The 21,680-nt window shown below is 41.7% G+C and overlaps 1 gene segment (V, D, J or C); it reads left to right on the top strand.

Moving 5' to 3' along the window:
* LOC132381570 (Ig heavy chain C region-like) overlaps window positions 1-21,359 on the top strand; it is a 49,089-nt gene extending 27,730 nt beyond the window's left edge. Inside the window, 6 exon segments of the C gene segment in view lie at window positions 7,279-7,599; window positions 7,985-8,305; window positions 12,967-13,124; window positions 16,084-16,321; window positions 17,362-17,458; window positions 21,248-21,359. Of these exon segments, the coding sequence occupies window positions 7,279-7,599; window positions 7,985-8,305; window positions 12,967-13,124; window positions 16,084-16,321; window positions 17,362-17,458; window positions 21,248-21,359 (1,247 nt within the window).
* The last annotated feature ends 321 nt before the right edge of the window (window positions 21,360-21,680 follow it).

Genomic DNA, 21,680 nt, shown 5'->3' with positions numbered 1-21,680 from the left:
CAGTGAGTACCGTGTTTTCCCCGTCATTCCTGGAATCATCCTCGGGAACCTCCTCTGGACTCTCTCCAATGACAGCACATCCTTTCTGTGATATTGGGCCCTAAACTGGTGACAATACTTTAAGTGCGGCCTAACTAGTGCCTCATAAATGATCAGCACAAACTCCTTGCCGTTGTATTCTATTCCCCTCGAAATAAATGCCAACGTTGCATTGGCCTTCTTTACCACAAGCTCAACCTGTAAATGAACTTTCTGGCAGTCTTGCACGAGCACATCTAAGTCCCTCTTCACCTGTGATATTTGAAACTTTTCCCCATTTAGATAATAGTTCGCACTATTGTTCCTTTTACCAGAATGTATTATCATACATTTCCCAACACTGTGTTCCATTTGCCACCTTTTTGTCCATTCTTCCAATTTCTCTAAGCCCTGCTGCAATTGCATTGCTTCCTCAGCACTACCTGCGCCTCCACCTTTCTTCGTATAAGCCGCAACTTTTGCTACGAAGCCATCAATTCCATTATGTGAACCATTGATAAACAATGTGAAAAGCAGGTGTCCCATTCCTGACCCATGAGGAACACCACTAGTCCCCGGCAGCTAGCCAGAAAAAGGCTCCTGTTATTCCCATTCACTGCCTGCTGTCTGTCAGCTATTCTGGCATCCATACTTGCATCTTTCCGGTAAAGAGATAGGGTTTTATATTGTTGAGCAGCCTCAGTTGTGGCATCTTATCACACCACTTCTAAAAATCCAATTAAATGACATTCACAGCCTCGCTCTGTCCAACCTGGTTGTTACTTCCTCGAAGAATTCTAAAAGATTTGTCAGGCAAGATTTCCCTTCACAGAAACCATGCTTACTTTGACTTTTTTAACATCAGTCTCCAAGTACCTCAAAACTTCACCCTTAGTAATAGACTCCAACACTTTCCCAACCACTGAGATTAGGCTAACTGGCCTATAGCCCGCCCTCCTTAACGAGTGGAGTGACATTTGACATTTTCCAGACCTCCAGGACCATGCCAGAATCAAGTGATTCTTGAAAGATCATGGCCAATGCATCCGTTATCTCTTCAGCAACCTCTCTCAGGAGTCTGGGATGTAAACCATTTGATCTAGGTGACTTACGTACCTTAAGACCTTTAAGTTTGCCTTGCACTATTTTCCTTTGTAATAGCAATGGCACTCACTCCTGCTCCCTGATGCCCATTGACCTCTGGCACACTGCTAGTGTCTTCCACAGTGAAGATAGGTGCAAAGTACCCATTACGTTCATCTGACATTTCTTTGTCTCCATTATTACCTTACCAGCTTCATTTTCTAATGGTCCAATATTACCTCTCACCTCCCTTTTACCCTTTATATAATTGAAAAAAAAACTTTTAATATCCTGCTTTATATTATTGGCTAGTCTGTCCTCAAATTTCACTTTTCCCCTTTCTATAGCTTTTTTGTAGTTGCCTTTTGTTTGATTTTAAACGCTTCCCAATCATCTAAATTCCCACTCACTTCTGCTACCTTATATGCTCTTGCCTTGGCTTTTACACAGCCCTTATCTTCCTTTGCCAGCCACGGTTGCCATTTGAGAACTTCTTCCTCTGCGTCACATATCTATCCTGCGTCTTGTGGAACTATTCCCAGAAACTTCAGTCATCTCTGCTCTGCCGTTATCTCCGCCAATATTCTCTTCCAATCTCCCTGGACAAGCTCCTCTCTCGTGCCTCTGCAATTCATTGTATTCCATTGTGATACAGATACATGCGAGTTATGCTTCTCAATGACCCCAACTAACCAAACCGGTATGTTTTTCTTTGACTCTGGGAAGAAACTGGAGCAGCTGGGGAAAACCCGTGCATGACACGGGGACAACGTAGAGACTCCTCATTGAACAGCGCAGGCATTAAACTCCGAACTCCAACACGTTCCGAGCGGTAATAGCGTCGCGCTACCGTGGCTCCGTGTTGTTGGTTGGCAAAGGTCAGAACCAGTATTTGCCCCAAAGAAGATGATGAAAATCAATTATACAAGCACAAAGACGTCATCGTATTAGATGGTTAGGGCAGTTTAGTACCCTTCAGGAGCTTCATGAGAGAACACTTTTTCATGATAAGCACAGATGGTCGTTTATGTCAGCATATTGAACAAATCCAGCCACAATCCTCATCAAATGAAGCAGTCCATGTCTTGCGGGAAGATCGATATCAGATCCTAAAGTTGACACCGACTGCAAAGTGAGATTTCGGCGGCATAAGTTCTAGACAATAACTAAAATAAATTGTAATAATCTGCTCCGTATATTCGATGGTTCACGCACAAAAACATTCAGAACACCCCAAACACCAACTTTTTCCAGTTTCCGACTATTGATAAAATATACTATCGTCGATATCCTCAAGTTTTCCACGTAACATTCAATCTGCTGAGTACTTACCAATTTACTTACCTTGTGTACATCCCACCAAATTCTCCCAGAATCTTTCCCACAGCCCACGATTCCACATAACTTCTGTTCCCAGTAAACAGACATATTACAGTATATAGAAACAAAGAAAATATGTGCAGGGGTAGGCTATTCGGCCCTTCGAGCCTGCACAGCCATTCAGCATGATCATGGCTGATCTTTCAACTCAGAACCCTGTACCTGTTTTCTCTCCATACCCTCTGATCCATTTAGCCACAAGGGTCATATCTAACTTCCTCTTAAATATAGCCAATGAACTGGCCTCAACTGTTTCCTGTGGCAGAGAATTCCAGAGATTCACCACTCTCTCTGTGAAGAAGTTTTGCTTCATCCTGGTCCTAAAAGGCTCCCACTTTAACCTTAAGCTGTGACCCCTCGTTCTGGACTTCCTCAACATCGGAAACAATCTTCCTGCATCTAGCCTGTCCAATCTCTTTAGAATTTTATACGTTTCAATAAGATCCCCCCTCAATCTTCTAAATTCCAGTGAGTATAAGCGTAGTCGATTCAGTCTTTCTTCATATGAAAGTCCTGCCATCCCAGGAATCAATCTGGTGAACCTTCTCTGTCCTCCCTCTATGGCAAGAATGTCTTTCCTCAAATTAGGGGACCAAAATTACACACAATATTCTAGGTGCGGTCTCACCAAGGCCTTGTCCAACCGCAGTAGAACCTCCCTGCTCCTGTACTCAGATCCTTTTGCTATGAATGCCAACATACCATTTGCCTTTTTCACCACCTGTTGTACCTGCATGCCCACGTTCAATGACTGGTGTACAAAGACAACACCCAGGTCTCGTTACACCTCCCCTTTTCCTAATCGGCCACCTTTCAGATAATAATCTGTTTTCCTGTTCTTGCAACCAAAGTGGATAACCCCACATTTATCAATATTAAATTGCATCTGCCATGAATTTGCCCACTCACATAACGTATCCAAGTCACCCTGCATCCTCTTCGCATCCTCCTCACAGCTAACACCGCCGCCCAGCTTCGTGTCAACCGCAAACCTGGAGATGTTGCATTTAATTCCCTCGTCTAAATCATTAATATATATTGTAAATAACTGGGGTCCCAGCACTGAGCCTTGCGGTATCCCACTAGTCACTGCCTGCCATTCTGAAAAGGTCCCGATTACTCCTACTCTTTGCTTCCTGTCTGCCAAACAATTCTCTATCCACATCAATACCATACCCCCAATACCGTGTGCTTTACGTTTGCACACTTATCTCTTGTGGGGGACCTTGTCAAAAGCCTTTTGAAAATCTAAATATACCACTTCCACTGACTCTCCCCTACCGACTCTACTAGTTACATCTTCCAAAAATTCTATAAGATTCGTCAGGCATGATTTTCCTTTCACAAATCCATGCTGAATTTGTCCGATAATTTCAGCTCTTGCCAAATGTGCTGTTATCACATCTTTGATAACCGACTCTAGCATTTTCCCCACCACCGATGTCAGACTAACCAGTGTATAATTCCCCGGTTTCTCTCTCCCTACTTTTTTAAAAAGAGGGGTTACATTTGCCATCCTCCAATCCTCAGGAACTAATCCAGAATCTAAGGAGTTTTGAAAAATTATCATTAATGCATCCACTATTTCCTGGGATAGTTCCTTAAGCACTCTGGGATGCAGACCATCTGGCCCTGGGGATTTATCTGCCTTTAATCCCTTCAATTTACCTAACACCACTTCTCTACTAACGTATTTCCCTCAGTTTCTCCATCTCACTAGACCCTCGGACCCTTACAATTTCCAGAAGATTATTTATGTCTTCCTTAGTGAAGACAGAACCAAAGTAGTTATTCAATTGGTCTGCCATGTCTTTGTTCCCTATGATCAATACACCGGTTTCTGACTGTAAAGGACCTACATTCGTCTTGACCAATCTTTTTCTTTTCGCATATCTATGAAAGCTTTTACAGTCAGGTTTTATGTTCCCTGCCGGCTTTCTCTCATAAACTTTTTTCCCTTCCCTAATTAAGCTGTTTGTCCTCCTCTGCTGGAATCTGAATTTCTCCCAGTTCTCGGGTATGCCGCTTTTTTTGGCTAATTTATATGTTTCTTCTTTGGAGTTGATACTATCCCTAATTTCCCTTGTCAGCCACGGGTGCACTACCTTCCCTGGTTTATTATTTTGCCAAATTGGGATGAACAATTGTTGTAGTTCATCCATGCGATCTTTAAATGCTTGACATTGAATATCCACCGTCAACCCTTTAAGTATCATTTGCCAGCCTATCTTAGTTAATTCACGTCTCACACCTTCAAAGTTACCCTTCTTTCAGTTCAGAACCTTTGTTTCTGAATTATCTATGTCATTCTCCATCTTAATGAAGAATTCCACCATATTATGGTCACTCTTACCCATGGGGCCTCACATGACAAGATTGCTAATTAACCCTTTCTCATTGCTGAATACCCAATCTAGAATGGCCTGCTCTTTAGCTGGTTCCTCGACATGTTGGTTCAAAAAACCATCACGCATACTTTCCAAGAAATCTTCTTCCTCAACACCCTTACCAATTTGGTTCACCAAATCTATATGTAGATTGAAGTCGCCCATTATGACTACTGTTCCTTTATTGCACGCATTTCTAATTTCCTGTTTAATGCCATCCCCAACCTCACTACTATTGTTAGGTGGACTGTACACAACTCCCGCCAGCGTTTTCTGCCCCTTAGTGTTAGAGAGCTGTACCCATATCGATTCCACATCCTCCAGGCTAATGCCTTTCCTTTCTATTGCGTTAATCTCCTCTCTAACCAGCAGTGCTACCCCACCTCCTTTTCTTTCCTGTCTCTCCCTCCTAAATAATGAATATCCCTGGATGTTGAGCTCCCATCCTGGAGCCATGTCTCTGTGATCCCAAATTTATATATTCATTAATAACTATCTGCACATTCAATTCATCCACCTTGTTACGAATGCTCCTCGCATTGATACTCAAAGCCTTCAGGCTTCTATTTACAACACTCTTAGCCCTTATACAATTATGTTGAAAAGTGTCTATTTTTGCTTTTTGCCCCGGATTTGCCTGCCTGCCAGTTTTACTTTTGAACTTACTGCTTTTTGCTTCTACCCTCATTTTACACCCTTCTGTCTCACTGCACTTGTATCCATCCCCCTACCACATTAGTTTAATGCCTCCTGAACAGCAGTAGCAAACGCTCCCCCTAGGACATTGGTTTCAGTGCAGCCCAGGTGCAGACCGTCCTGTTTATACCTGTCCCACCTCCCCAGAACGGGTTCTAATGCCCCAGAAATTTGAATCTCTCCCCTTTGCACCATTCTTCAAGCCACGTATTCATCTGAAATATCCTCCGATTTTTACTCTGACTAGCACATGGCACTGGTAGTAATCCAGAGATTATTACCTTTGTGGTCCTACTTTTTAATTTATCTCCTTACTCCCTAAATTCACATTGTAGGACCTCATCCCGTATTTTTTTTACCTATATCGTTGGTATATCCCCCAGTAATATCATTGAAATAGACTCAGAGCATCTGAGGCCCCAATATCGATCACTGTGATATCCTGTTCGCCACAGCATGTAGGGCCGTAAACCCTTACAGGGTTCGCTTCTGGTACATGCTTGCTGTACTGTTTAACATGCACAAAATAGACTGCTTTTATTCACCCGTGCTATTCTGACAGTATCACCCAAACACAAAATACCATGATGGACTGGGGCTTCGAATACGCGGGTCTTACTTGGAACCTTCCCTTCAATTTCGATGGGTTTATATCCTGTAACTCTCTACCCAACAGCTGCGAAAATTATGCTTCACCAGGAGCATTGAAGCAACTCAGGAAAATAGGTCACGTTTTCTATGCAAGATAGGTAAACAATGAACGTACTAGGGGCATCGAGAATCTAAGCAAAAGTAAGAAAGCGAAATTACTAAAGGCTCGTGCACATTTGAAACTGAATTGATCCTCCAAATGTTACTGTATTTTAATACCACAGTTTATATTTTTTCTGGAATGCGTTGGTTGGTAAATAATGCAGGTGTCGGCTCATACATCGCAGTAGAGTTTTATAATTTTCAAGACGAATCAAGTGGCAAGGGCTTCCTTGGAATACGTGGTTCCATTATATTTTATGGCACTTGGTAACCTACAGAGTCAACGTGGCCGCTTCGGTTTCACGTTACTGGCAAATTTTCCTATTTCTAGAGGAGTAACTCCCACAAATGACCGAAAATATTGAAGAACTGGCAGTCAGTCCTCGGCTCGTAAAGTAGTGATATGTTGAATGCTATGCACACAACCTGTTCTTGATTAGAATTCAGTGGCATGTTATATTTTGTTTTCTTATTTCGAAGAGCGTGCTACTCCGTCCATAATGGAGAAAGTACTGTAGTTTTAACTGAGTATTGCTTTCCACTTAATAGTTCTTTTCGATCAGCTTATTTCAGAATCACACTGGGGACTGGCAGACAAAACCTTTGCTCATTTTGTGTGAATATCTTTGAAGGAAGCCACGTTTTCTCTCAGTATTTTGAAGATCTAAGGGGGAACGTTTGCATCCCTGAATGGGAAAAAGTACTTACTGTTAAAGTTATGTCAGTGTACTGTTTGCGCTGTGGTATCTATAATCAGCAGAATCAATGAGTATATCAGACAAGGAAGATAGAGGAGTCGGGTTGATAAGGCAAGTACAGCTGTATTAGGGAAGCAGAAAAAAAATTCACAGAGAAATGCGTAGTAAGTGGGATTATGTGCTACTCCGGCCTGGTTAGAGTTGTTATAATCCACATCTTGAACATCACAGAATGAATATAACCATTCCCACTTTTTTGCCAGAAGAATGCCTTATGGCTGACATTAATGCCATCATAAAAAAGCCTTCCTTTGAAGAGATTTGGATGCTTCGGAGGGCAACAATTGTGTGCGAAGTGGTTTACACTGATTTACAGAATGTCACAGTCTCCTGGCAAGTAAATGGGAGTCGGAGAATGAACGGAGTAGAGACTCGCGGTCCAGAGAGGAGGGGAAGTAAATTCGTCATCATTAGCAAACTGAAGATCAGTATGGAGGAGTGGAACAGTGGAACCGAATACCTGTGTGTCGTAGAAGACCGTGATCTGCCAACACCACTGACAATCGCCACCCAAAAAAACAAGGGTAAGCGCAATTAACTGCCGTCTTGAGTACGCATGGTATATCAAACAAACATTTTGGCAGTGACATTCATGACCTAATCAATAGAATTGAAAACATAATCTCCTCCATTCCGTTGCGTAACAGCAATCCAGAAGAAAAAAAAACGATCAGGACACCCGTGGTAACGTAGAAAAAAGTAAATACACAAAACTGTAAAACTATACATGGTATCTTAATAACAAAGAGCAAATGCAACACCTTATTTAAATCTGGAGCCGATATGTCTTGTGTTGAAAAGCTGATCTAATTTCTGAGTTTACTGATGTTTGAACATCTGGAGTCTGTTGAAGATACAAATCTGCAAGTCAAAGATGAAACTAATTTGAAATATGTTTTTCTCTTCCAGTTACTGAAATGCACCGCCCGAAAGCCTACCTTTTGTACCCATCAGCTGAGGAGATTCAAGCCGAGGAAGCAGCTACCCTAATTTGCCTGGTGACCGGTTTTTATCCGGAAGATATATACGTCGGCTGGATGGCTAGTGACAACCTTTTGCATTCGGGATTCTCCATCCAGTTTAACAGCGATAAGGAAAACGGCTCTAACTCGGTTACCAGCAAACTGAGGATCAGCGCAGAAGACTGGGAGAAGGGAACCACCTATAGCTGTTTGGTTGGACATCCGTCGCTACAAACAAATATAGTCAGAAGTATTAATAAATCCCAGGGTAAACCTACTTTAGTTAACGTGTCAGTTGTTCTAACCGACAGCTTTAAATCAAGCGTCTAATCATCCTTGATTTGATGACTAGTAGCTTGGAAGTGTTTCTTGCTTACCACGTAGCTGTTTGAGTTTCCGTTTTGCTGATTTACTGAAGACCACGCATAGCATTCACTCTTCAGATTATCCTACCGCAAATGAAATATTCCATAAATTTCATTTATTCATTAACATTCTGATGAGCTCTCGATAGCATTAGAATATTTTCTACTTTACATTGATTCTGAAAATGTAGTACTCAGAGATGCTATTAAGTCGCGGAATAGATAGCAGATAGCGATTTATTCTGTCCGCCACATTATATTGAAATAAATTCAGAATGAAAACTTCTTGGCTTCCACATGTGTGTTCTTATTTTTGCTCTTAAGAGTAAAACATTTTTCAGTTTTTTTATATTAGCTTCATAAATATATTAGTATAGTTCCATTCTTTCCTTTTCACGTGTCGCAAATATGGCAGGGAGACGAGAGAGGCAACGATATAGGGCAAATTACTAAGGTTATTCAGATCCTAGCGGTTCTTGGAGATTAGATTCGAGATCTGATTTGACGGATAGGCTCGTTTGTGCATGTGTACCTGTCATCTGAACTTTAAAAGCCAAAGGTTCATAGACAATAGACAACAGCACGGAATAATATCAGGATCAGAATAATTTTCTTTGACATTTTCGCGAATTTTATTGTTTTGCAGCAGCAGTACAATGCAATACATAAAACATGCTAAAAGTACAATATGAAAGAGATGCTTAAAAATAAATAAGTAGTGATAAAAGGGGGAAATTAGTAAGGTAGTTTTAGTGGGTTCATGGCTGGGTTCAGAATCTGATGAAGAAGGAACAGAAGCTGTTCCTAAAAAGTTGAATGTGAGCCTTCATACCCCTGTACTTCTGATGGCAGAAATGAGAAGATGGCACATCCTGGATGGTGGGAGCCCTTAATGATTGTTGCCAACCCCTTGAGGCACCGCCTTATGACGTGTTCTCAATGCTGGGGAGACTCGTTCCTATGGATAGCTGCACACAACTCTCTGCAGTATTTACGGTTCCCATGCAATGGTGCCTAAATACCAGCTGGCGATTTAGCCAGTTAGAATGCTGACGTTTTGAATGTTAGACTTGTGCAAAAATTTGGTAGGGTCTTTGATGATATACCAAATCTTCTCCAGCTCTTAATAAAATATACCAGCGACGTGCTTATTTCCCTATTTACATCCATATATTGGGATCTGGATAGATCTTCAGAGAATACCTCCTGGAACTTGAAATAGCTCACCTTTTCCACTGCCGACTCCTCGATTAGGACTGGCGTGTGTTCCTTCGACTTCTGCTTTCTGCTGTCGACAATAAGTTCATTTCTCTTATTCTTGTTGAGAACACGGTTGTTGCTGCGGCACCATTCAACCAGCTGATTAATCTCACTGATGTACGCCTCTTTGTCACACACTGAGATTCTGCTGACAGCAGTTTCGTTGGCAAATTTATAAATCACATTTCCTTCTCATCTCTTGGCGAATACAGTACACGATGCTTGGTTGGTGATTTCAAGCAGAAACATACTTGATGCTAAGTAAATACTATTGACCTCCATGTTTCATTTGGCCTCTAACACTGATTATACGGCATCCAGTGCTCAATAGAATTGAGAAGGCCGAAACAATCGACATCAGCGAATCCTAAAAGTCGTTCGCCTGCCACCACCCCGGGTCCTAGTAAATGGCTGAAGCGGATTTCATGTTCGCTATTATATGATCTTATTTAACACCTGTTTCTCAGTCTGCCTCTGCTGAATTGCCACTATAAAGCTTATGTTTCTATTAGTTCTGAGCACCCATGAACACGGAAATGCCCTCCCAAAAGCTCTTTAGTCTTTCACATTTTATATAATATAGACTATGCCATCGTGTTCTAGAAGACAGGCTATCTGAATTACCTTCCCTATGCATCTTGACATACACGAGTTATAGATCTGCCAAAGTCTCTCAGTGAAGATAATTATCTTGAAATTGAGAGCTTACACAGCCTCGTCCTTGCCCTCTGAATCTCGTCATGCCCTCCCCGATATCTCATGCTGGATCCCGTTTTGGACTCCTTGGCACAATAACCAGCAGTCATTTGAAGGGCCCAAACATTGTAGCCAGTTCAGTGACTGCACAGGTCCTCGTCTATTTATATTAATATGCTACAGAAATCCAGATGTTTAGATGATGTGTTTTAAATATGTTGTTAAATATTCCCCGTGACTTTTCTGTGAATGGTACTGTGATATTCTAAGTAAATACACTTCAATGAGATCTATCATCTATCCAACTGTTCCTCTCGGCCCCGGGCTAAAGTTTGCTAAACTTGGTTTCGGGCTTTGGCTGCATGATTTTGCTCAGGGCCTGCTTGATATGGTTACCGCGCCAGATAAAGTGAACAACAAGAGAACAGTGTTCAAGTTTAAGCAAACGCCGACTTAGACTGCAATGGACAATCACGTGTCCAAAATTAACTGATCTGCAAGGAGGGTGTAACATGTAGTTATATAAAAATTGGTGCGTCAGCTGCAGTCAAATTCAATCCAATGTTGCTGTGTCCGGCATTATGAATTCCAAATGAACATCTGAAGTGGTACTCTTAAGTCAGTTTTGTATTATCTTGACTCGTGTGATGGTAACTGAATTTTGAGAATTGTACAGTCTTGCTCAATAGCGTCTAATGTATTCTATATAGAACTCCTCACAACAGTTAATAACCACTCAGCTGACAGAACAGAGAAGACCAAGTGACTGATGGCCACACAAATAACAGCATTGTAATCGTATGAAGGGATATTGATAAATGAAAGAATAGGCCTGTCATAAAGGGGAACGTGGAGAGTGGACCCAAAAGCAAGACACAGACACTGAACTACCAGGAACAGGACAAGGTGTGAGAAGGAAGCAAGGAAAGTGGGGAATAAAGGACGCTGGACATTACACAGGTTCCAGACGAGACAAGGATACCAGGCCTGGGCTAGGGATTGACGAGGATAGCGGAACCAGGACATGGAACTGGGAACTAGGAGCCTGGGCTTGGACTCCGTGCCAGAGACTAGACAAGAACCCAAAACCTGGGTCTTGACTCCGGCTCGGACTCCAGAACCAGATGAGGACAAGACGTGGCTATAGGACGAGGAGAGCCACAGGACTGGACGTGAGACTCATGGACAGGACAAGGAAACCCCAGCACAAGACGAGGGAACCCCAGCACTGAGCAAGGTTCTCCTGGGCTGGGCGAGGCACATGACAAGGAGAAAACACAAAGCTGTGGCTTGGACAGGGCAACGGAACCCCAGCACAGGACGAGGGAACCCCAAAACCGGGTTGGACAAGGTACTCCTGGGCTGGGCGAGGCACATGACAGGACGAGAACAGAAAGGCTTGGACAGGACAAGGACCTTAGACCTGACTGGGACTGGACGAGACCCCGAAGCCTTGACTTGGTCGAGGGAGAGACAGGAACATGGAACACCGAGCCGGTACCCCTCCTTGGATACGGGACGTAGGGCCGGGTCTCATTACACAGAACACTGAACACGACGAGACAGTTCCCAACGCTAGGTAGCGGCAAAGCAGCCGGACCTACCTAGCGGAGGCGTGGACACAAAGAGACAGTTCCACACAGGGCGAGGCTCCAAACACAGATACAGGCTCCAAGCAGGGCAAGGCAAGGCAAGGCAAGGCTGCAGGAGGAAGGTGAAGAGAAGGGATACAGACAGGGGGTTTGGACAGGAGCAATCCAACAGCCAAAGGCTGAAACCTGAAGCTATTTATGAAGCCAGCCCAAAGGAGAATCAACTGACTCAACAGAAACTGGGGAAACCCAGAAAACCTGGAATAAGGAGTATGAACCGAACAGTGAACCCAAATGTGGATTTCATGGACCGGACTATGACAAGGCCATGTTCCGGTAAATATTGTATAGTGTCAGGAGCTCAGTTTAGAGAAGATAAATATATTTTTAAAACATAAATGTGTTAGAAGCAGTGGATGTTAGGGAATGAAACGAAAGAAATTTGTGGGTGTAGATTATTGCAATGTCATGGACTAATGCTGCAGCCAAAAGCGAATAGTATAAGTTTGCACTTAGAAGAGTAAAACACGCAAGTTGAAAGCATTCTGCAACTACATAAAGCACAGCCCGCCAAACGAAAAGGATGTCACGTGTATGTACTGAATTCTGACATTCCTTTGCTCTGTGGGATGTGATCAGGAGGCAACTGCTCGGTATACGTTAGGAGTGGGAGGTGAATGTTGTCCTTCGCCTGAAGTCGCTTAACAGCGCTCTCCATCATTAAATCTCGCTTTCATGAACTTGAGAAAAGGATTTCACCGTCTGGGTTTAAGTTATCTAAAACCCAGATCCAGTAGATACATGATCAGTTATTTAAAGGTTTTATCAATTAGAATTGACAAGGACGACACAGAACTAATGTCAGTACACGTTAAGGATGCCACTGAACGAATATTAAATTGAAACTTGAAGTTGAGAACAGTCTGATGAACAAGTGCATCAAGGGAAGTGGGTCATTTGGCTTTCTACTAAGAAAACATATAAAATCCGGTAAAACTCTAAACTATCGATTTCAGCAATCTGTGTAACTCTGGAAGACTTGGACGACTATTCAGGCGATGAAGAAAGATTCGAAAACCTGGATGAAGTTGTTAGTTCATCGTCAGCGCTCATCACGTTTGTGATCCTCTTTATGATGAGTATGATGTACAGCGCATTTACAACGACTGTTAAGGTAACGACGAGTTTCAATTCTCCAATAGTCTATGCAAATCCATTAAAATGTTTGGCGTAAATTTCACATTTCAAGTTGTGAAATAATCAGTCTAACAGAAACTTAATTCATGTTTCTCCCAACGTGTGGTTGGGTTTCGGTGAAGCTTCCCTGGCGCTTATCGTGCATTCTTAATATCTCTTATGAACGTGACGTCCATGCATAAAAGAATTAAAATACCATGCACAAAGATTATAACTAAAGGAAGAAATTACTGACAATGCCAGCGAGATTTGACAGGAAATTGCGATAAATAAAAGAGAAAATGAGAGCATGATATATTTTAATACATTTTCTGAATGCATAGGTTCTTAGATTCACTCTCAGATTAGAGAGAGAGGAAGGCAGGGAGGGAGAGAGAGAGAGAGAGAGAGAGAGAGAGAGAGAGAGAGAGAGAGAGAGAGAGAGAGAGAGAGAGAGAGAGAGAGAGAGAGAGAGAGAGAGAGAGAGAGAGAGAGAGAGAGAGAGAGAGAGAGAGAGAGTGTGCAGGTGCGCACGTCTGTTTGAGAGAAAGGCGCAGAGAGAGACCAGGAGCTGTAAAGGAGACGAGAACTCGGCGATGAAAACATTCATTTATGCTTAAACTTGATCGAGGATAAGAAAGAAGTGGCACATTGATTAGGGAGAGGTCCGATATTTATCGGTTAGAAATCTGTTGGAAAAACAGTCATTTTCCAGCAGGTTATCAGCGCGTCCAATTTCAGGAAGAGTAAATGTAATTAGAAAGTTAACTGGTGGGGCTACCTTAGTACTTAGCAAATATCAATGAGTTATGCTAATCAACACAGTTGACGTTTACAAGATTGACAACTGACCAATGAATAAAATGTGATAGTTAATTTTATAATAGAATTTCTATAGAATTCTGTTCATATACAGAGTTATAACAAACAAAGAACATAGTGATGGTAAAAATGGATGTGAATTTGTTGCATAGCAACAGAGCACAGGCGATTGATTTCTTGAGTTGTTTTTCCCACATCATAAATTAATTCTTGATTCGGATGAGGATGCAAACTATAAAGCTTAGACTACTAATATAAATCAAGCATATTCACTTTTGAAAAATTCACCAACAGCAGTAATAGCTTCCTTGGCGACAATATTCCATGTGAATCTCAGTGCCAGTGGCCAAGGAATATGTTTAAGGTCATTCCCACCTTATTGCAGCGTCTTCATCTAGAGGAAATAAGTTACAATTTCGTAACCTTCAAAAGTGCGGAGAATTATAAGAGAATCACTAGAAATACTCAGCAGTTTAAGCTGTATCTGTGGGAAGCAAAATACAGTTAACAATTAAGGTTGAAACCCTTTCTTGAGAACTTGCGAGGAAACAAAGAAATTTGTAAAGTACAACGTTTCTGACAGTGACAGGATAAAACCGGGATGAACCATAGTGATAAGATATGAACGAGGTTGTCTGTTCGAAGAATTAATGAGAGCTCTTCGAGAATTAGAATGCAAGTCAAGTCAACTCAACTTTTATTGCCATTTCGACCATAACTGCTGGTACAGTGCATAGTAAAAATGAGACTACGTTTTTCAGGACCATGGTGTTCCATGACACAGTACAAAAACTAAACTGAACTACGTAAAAAAAAAACAGAGAAAGCTACAATTGACTGCAGACCTACACGGGATTGCATAAAGTGCAAAGAAGACAGTGCAGGCATTACAATAAATAATAAACAGCACAATAGGCAAGGTGTCAGTCCAGGCTTCGCGTATTGAGGAGTTTGATGGGATGGGGGAAGAAACTGTTATGTAGTCTGTTCGTGAGAGCCCGAATGCTTCGGAGCCTTTTCCCAACCGGCAGGAGGGAGAAAAGGTTGTATGAGGGGTGCATGGGGTCCTTCATAATGCTGTTTCCTTTGCGGATGAAGCGTGTAGTGCAAATGATCATGATGGCAGGAAGAGAGACCCCGATGTTTTTCTCAGCTGACCTCACTATCCGCTGCAGGGTCTAACGATCCGAGATGGGGCAATTTCCGAACCAGGCAGTGATGCAGCTGCTCAGGATACTCTCAGTACAACCCCTGTAGAATGTGATGAGGATGGGGGGAGGGGGGTGGGAGATGGACTTTGCTCAGCCTTCGCAAAATGTAGAGACGCTGCTGGGCTTTCTTTGCTGTGGAGCTGGTGTTGAGGGACCAGGTGAGATTCACCGTCAGGTGAACACCAAGACACACAGACAAAGAAATGGGTCAGAAGAAACTGCAGAAGCTGGCAATCGGGCACAGAACCATACTACTTGAGGCATTCGCCGGGTCATGCAAGATTGTGAGGGGGAAGTTTGAGAAGTTGAGCCGGTGTATATGAAACTGAAGTGAAGAAGGAATGTAGTCTCTATAAAGGGGAGAGCAGAAAGTTGACCCAAAAGGCTGGAGGTGAAAATCTTACCTAGCCGAGGTGAAAGACCTGCGAAGAAGCAGGTAACTGTGAGAAGGGAGAGAATTTGTTGAAATGTAGAGGCAGGTATGTGATTGGTGGGGGCAGACAAAGGTAAAGCAAACAATCGGCGGGGAGGTGAGGACAAATATGGAGAACAAGGACGGGTGGTGATATCCGGGGATAAAAGAGTTACATCTACTGGAATCTGACATCAAGGGGTATAATTAAGGGGAAAATAATGTATGAGCTATAAAATGTTTAGCAGGGTGACAATCACGGCATGTTGGTCTGAATATCTCCTTTACTCAGAGCGAAGTAAGTGGAGAAAGAGGATAGATGAGTCAATAATACCAACCAACTACTAATATTCTGTACACAGATAAATCAAGTGATGTAAATTTGTGGAATTCATTGCTCTGGGAATTAAAAGTATGGAGTCTTATATCGGTGGAGGGCAAACTATTAGAGAGGGTTGTTACAGACAGCTTTTACGAGCTTGTAGCAAAATGCCTTTGTGTGGTTCACGCAGTGCCTCGCGAGAGTGATTAACTCTATAGAGGACGTGAAAACAAGAAGCATTGAAGATCGAGCAGTAGTTGTGGTCAATATGCATTTAAGTAAGGCATTTGTCAAGGTTGCCCATAGTAGGCTCAATAAGACTGTCAGGATTGAGGCGGTCGTGGGACAGTTGCTGCATAAATTGGAACTGGCTTGCCCACAGGAACAGAATTGTGGCAGTAAATGGAGCGCATTCCAGCTGGAGTTCCGTGAGTAGTGATAATTCGCGGGGAAATGGTCTGATATCCCTGCTCTTTGGAGTTTTTACAAATGAAGAAGTGGAAGGGCGGTTTAGTCAGTTTGCGGATGACACGGATTGGCGGTTTTGTGGATATTGTAGAAGGTTCTCATATTTTGCAATTGGATATTAACAGTATCGCTAATATCCCTATAGCCAGTATCCCTAATATCAATAAACTTCAGTTGTGCGTGTTTTTCTCTGTTGTAGGTCACTCATGCGTGAAAACTTTCACAGTGTTCATCTTTATCATGCGCAATACGATTTTACTTGCTTCAAAACATCAGCGTAAATGATTCTAAACTCCATATGTGCAATTGCAATCCTTTCAATTTTTGCTCGTGCAGCAAGTTATTCATTCCAATGAAGAAACTATTAAAACTTCACCGTATTTTCAGTGCAAAGAAAAGGTTGTCCTTTATTATGCAGACTAGAAATGTGGTCATTGTTCAAAGAGTGTCTTCGGACGCACGTTATACTTTTCAACATCTATTTATTGTGTAATGATGCCGAGTGCTCCATAACACATCTTGAATACTTTCAGCCTTGTTTGGCAATATTCCTTCTTTTACGTCCAACTACACAACCGTTCAGAACATTCCAAAGAGGAATAAATTCTTTGTGTTTAACGCAGATGAAATTAATATGTAAAGTTGTGAACAGTGTATTTTAGAGTATTAGTTCATTGAGGCGGGTTACAGAAAATATGCCCAGTCACAGACATTACACCACGCGGCACCAGGTGTCGGATTAAGTAGCGAACAGTAGAATGCACCAGCTTCACATCTGCAATATGACGGATCGGATGTTGATTGGAAACGTAAAGACACAACGAGCCCATCGACCAATGTTTTTCCTATAAAAATAGCTGGCAGTGAATCTAAAAATTAACAAGGAACATATTAAAACATTTTATTTTGTTACTGTACTCTTTCGGTCCATTCGATCGGTTTGACTGCTTGCCTCTCTCAGCTGTTCACTGGATTCTCTCTTCGTGTTCTATCATTTCAGGTGAAGTAGAGAATGCTGAAACAGACGCAGCTCCAGCTTTTGTTTTAATGGACCCGAAGCCAAATGATGACATCCGACTAACGGTGATTGTCCCAATGTAGGTCTTGGCCCGTAATGTCGATAGTTATGCCGCTCCATAGATGCTGCCTGTCCTGCTGAGCCGCTCCAGCATTGATTTCCAGTATCTGCAGAATCTCTTGTGTAGATGATAACATCAGACCGCTGCATTTATAATAGCCTTAGTACTGTGTGTGTGAATTTATAATTTTGTTTATGTTTATCCTATCAGTTTCATTCTGATTTCTGCTATGTCAATGACTTGTTTTGGCTGGAATTTCCCAAAACAGTTGCAAAAAATAAAATGCAATGTTTATTCCTCTGAATGATGTAAAATAAACTGGGGTGAAATAATTGCCCAGCTGTGAAAGATTGTAATCGACCATAAATGTGAAAGAATTAAAAGCACCCTGAAATCTGGTATTCCAATTTCGTGCTCGAATAAAACTAGAGTTTAGTTTGACCTTATGAGCGGCGCCTTCCCCTACTATCCATATTCACTGAGAAAGAAAACTTAGGAGTTGTTTCGAATTGACTCTTCTTAACTTCTCTTTGCTTTTCAAAATAACGTTTATACTCAAGGGTCGACACGTAGAAAAGGCTATGGATTAAGCAAACTATAATTCCCTGTGTCCAGCAGTTTAATCACTTACCTTCCTTTATAAAAGAAACATCAGGTTGGAGTGTGCCACGTGCTAATATTATACTGAAATTGTAGGAATAACAAAACTTAAAGGAGATCTACTGAATTTTGGATGTAATTGCATTGTTCCATTTCAGTGATTCTCTCAGACTGGAATTCTAAAAAGGAATATACTGATTACTGCTTCTGTTTATGTTTATTGATATTTTGCCAAAAGAGTAGGTATTCCATACGCTGGGTGCTGTAGTTCCGAATGATTTCCAAAGCTTTTCTGACACTAATACATGGATGTGCCCAATCACATAATTTATATTCAAGACCTCAAATAAAACAAACAAATGAACACTTACCTGCCAATCAGTTCCCTCTAGTGTTCCAACCACCGTCCCTTTCTTCTAACGCATTCTGCCCTCTCCTCTCAGATGTCCCCTTCTTCAGCCCCTTATCTCTTTCACCAATATTCCCAGATATTTACTCGAATCCTTACCCTTCCTGGTGTTTCCTTTCACCAGCCATTTTGTACTTCTTCTTCCCCTCCTCTCACCCTCTTATTCTAACTTCTCCCCTTCCTCTTCAGTGCTAATAAATGTTCTTAGCCCGAAGTATCGACTGTTCACTCCTTTCCATAGATGTTGCAAGGCTTACTGAGTTCTGCCAGCAGTTTGTGTGCGTTGCAACCAAATGAACATGCTGTGCTCCAAAGTAGAACCAGCTTTACTTTTTCCTACATGAGTACTAAATACTTCACAGGATTCTGAAGAAGTTGTTCATTGCAGACCACCTTGAATATTAAAGTAAATACAATACAGATTGTATTCTCTAAACCTTTAGAATAAATACACGAGATATACGCATGCTTTTGTAGTGCGTGAACGTTTGATGGAGAACATGCAACGTCTCTTTTGGTTTTCGATATTACATGATGGAAGACTGATGTCACTGAATTTCCAACCAAATGTTACGGCCAAGGTATACACCTGACACGATCCGTAATGCGTGTATTGGTAAGCATATAATTACACTGTCAGAGAGAATAACAATAGAAAGAATCGTACTTTGTTCTCGGCCATAAACAAAAGCTGCCCTGTTGATCTTCCATCGCAGTCAGCAATCACGGAGTGGCCAGAATTGTGGCATTCACTGAGGGCAGAAAACTGCATTACCGCAGCTCGGACGGTACCTGACTGCTCACATTGGAAGAACAATGTAGCTGTAAATGTATGCATTACTCGGTTCCTCATTTACACTGGTAGTCCAATTTGTCTTTGAAATTTTCCGCATTTCTACGGAAATAAGACTGCCTTGAGATTCATCAATTAATTATCCGTGAGAGGAGACACTACTCGGGCTCTTGATATGTAGCAATCAGAGCACTCGATAGAGAACACATACTCTCGCCAAAGCAACGGATCAAAATCTTTCATCCTCACAGGAATCCAGGAGAAACCAAAATCTGATATTACTGACCGTCAAGGCAGAAGTTGCGTTGAATCACTCGAGGCAATTAAATCACGGGGAAATTACATGATCTCATCAACAGATTATATGCTTATCGCAGTTTCGACTGATGCTATTTTTTCTTACTTGTGCCATATTACTGTCAGAATGTGAACAAAGAGATTTCAGTAAAATGCTATTTGACTGCTTTTTTAACCACTGAAAATTCCGATCTAAAATTCATATGCCTCCGAATAGGTTTTTAAAAAAATACTATATCTATTTCAATGCTACACTAACTATTGATAAAACCGAATCACAATGTTAATTAAATCCACATGATGAGTAAAGGAAATAATACTACGTTAATAATTGTAATCAAGTTGTTTGCTTATCGCTGTCGATTCAGTAACTTTCCAAACAGATGTTTTACATGTATCAAGAAAATTTAAATAAATTTTAACCACATATAAATTAAAGTGAACGAGCGGCTCTTCGGAACTAAATAATGTAAATAACTAGTCAACCGAGCGACCCGTTGGGGCACCCTTTCAGAGAAAGTTAGTGCAGACTGATGTGATGTGCTTTGGAAATTAAAGAAGAAAAACTCAGTTGTTTATTACAGAAGAAAGACGCGTAGCAAGGCAAATATAGCCTTGGTGGGTAGTCTTCCTGGAGGATGGTGAAGAGTGGATTTCTGCTGGGATTTTTCTGTGACGTCTACTTTTTGTGTTTTGTTTTAATGACTTACATGAGGAAGCAGAAAAGTGATTTAGTACGTTTGCAAAGCAAATGGGTGAGGAGGTGGAAGGATGAGTCAGTGTGTTTGCAAAGAAGACTGGTGAGGAAGTGGAAGGGTCCGTTAGTAAGGTTGAAGATGGCACAGACATTGGCAGTGTTGTGATTAGTGTAAAAGGTTGTCGTAGGCAACAACAAGATACAGGCTGAGTGCAGAGCAGAGTGGAAAAATGGCAGATGGTCATTGAACTGTGGATTTGGTTCAGGAACTGTGGCGTGATGTTGCATCTCTATAGAATTCTAGTTACACCACATTTAAAGCTTCAACATCTTTTCTATAGTAAAGGAAGTTTAGTTCTGCTCTCTTCAGTATAGGAAGGATGTGGAAGCTTTAGAGAGGGTGCAGAGGAAATTTAACAGAATTCAGCCTGGATTGCAGAGTCTGCGTTATGAAGAGAGATTGTGTGATATAGGGCTTTCCTCTTTGGAGCGAAGGTGGATGAGAGGCGTTTCCGGTTACGAGAAGCATAGAGAGCCCTATTTCTCAACAAGGCATTGGCCAGTACCAGAGGACATATTGAAGCAGAGTGGAGTAGAGTTTCGAGGAAATGTCACAGATTGTTTTGATGTTTACTTTGCGAGTGATGGGTGCCCTAAAAGTTCTGCCTACGGTGGTGGTCAAGAGGAACATTTATAAAACAGGAACATTTAGAGACTCTTAGGTAGGCACATACGGTGGATCACGGTTAAATGGGCCATTGGTTAATCGGGGCAGCAGGTTATTTGGGACAATTCTGAAGGAACAAGATCTACTCGAAAAAACAGCCGGGATTCCCTTCACTTACCTGGCACACTATGCAAGTTAGTTGAGCCACAACATTGTTGCCGAAGTTTCTAACTAGCGTCAGTCGCGTGCACTTGTGTGGCGAACTTTGTGCTTAGACCGAACAGTTTTTATTAGCGTCTGTTCTATGTTTCTAACCATGAAACAGTGCTTTTTGTCACTCTTAGCTGGTCAGAAGTAAGCAGGAAAACAATTGGGAAATGCTTTGCTCACTGCGGTTTCAAAAACTCAGCCGTGGAGACGGCCGGGAGTGAAAATGAAACGATCTGGCTAATTTAACAATTCGAAAATACGAAGAATTTGAAGGTTTCGACAATTATCTTGAATGTTTTGAACATGCAATCGTCGATTGCTTTGTATTAAGTTAGTCCATTCTCTACAGAAGGTGCCTGCGCTGATATGTTCACAGTAAATCAAAAGAACAGGGCAGCATACACTTTGATGAACTCCTAGCATTATATTCATTAGGAAATAAAATTTTATAGTACTGTAGTAGGATTATTAGTGTTCTGATTTGTTATGTATCCCATTTAAATAATGTATTACTCATTGAATCCATAGTTTGTCTTTTCTTTTATGTTTTAAAATATTTCCACGAAA

Source organism: Hypanus sabinus, chromosome 26 (genome assembly GCF_030144855.1).
Source record: "Hypanus sabinus isolate sHypSab1 chromosome 26, sHypSab1.hap1, whole genome shotgun sequence".
Classification (NCBI taxonomy): Eukaryota; Metazoa; Chordata; class Chondrichthyes; order Myliobatiformes; family Dasyatidae; genus Hypanus; species Hypanus sabinus.
This window is presented reverse-complemented; position numbering and strand designations above follow the sequence as displayed.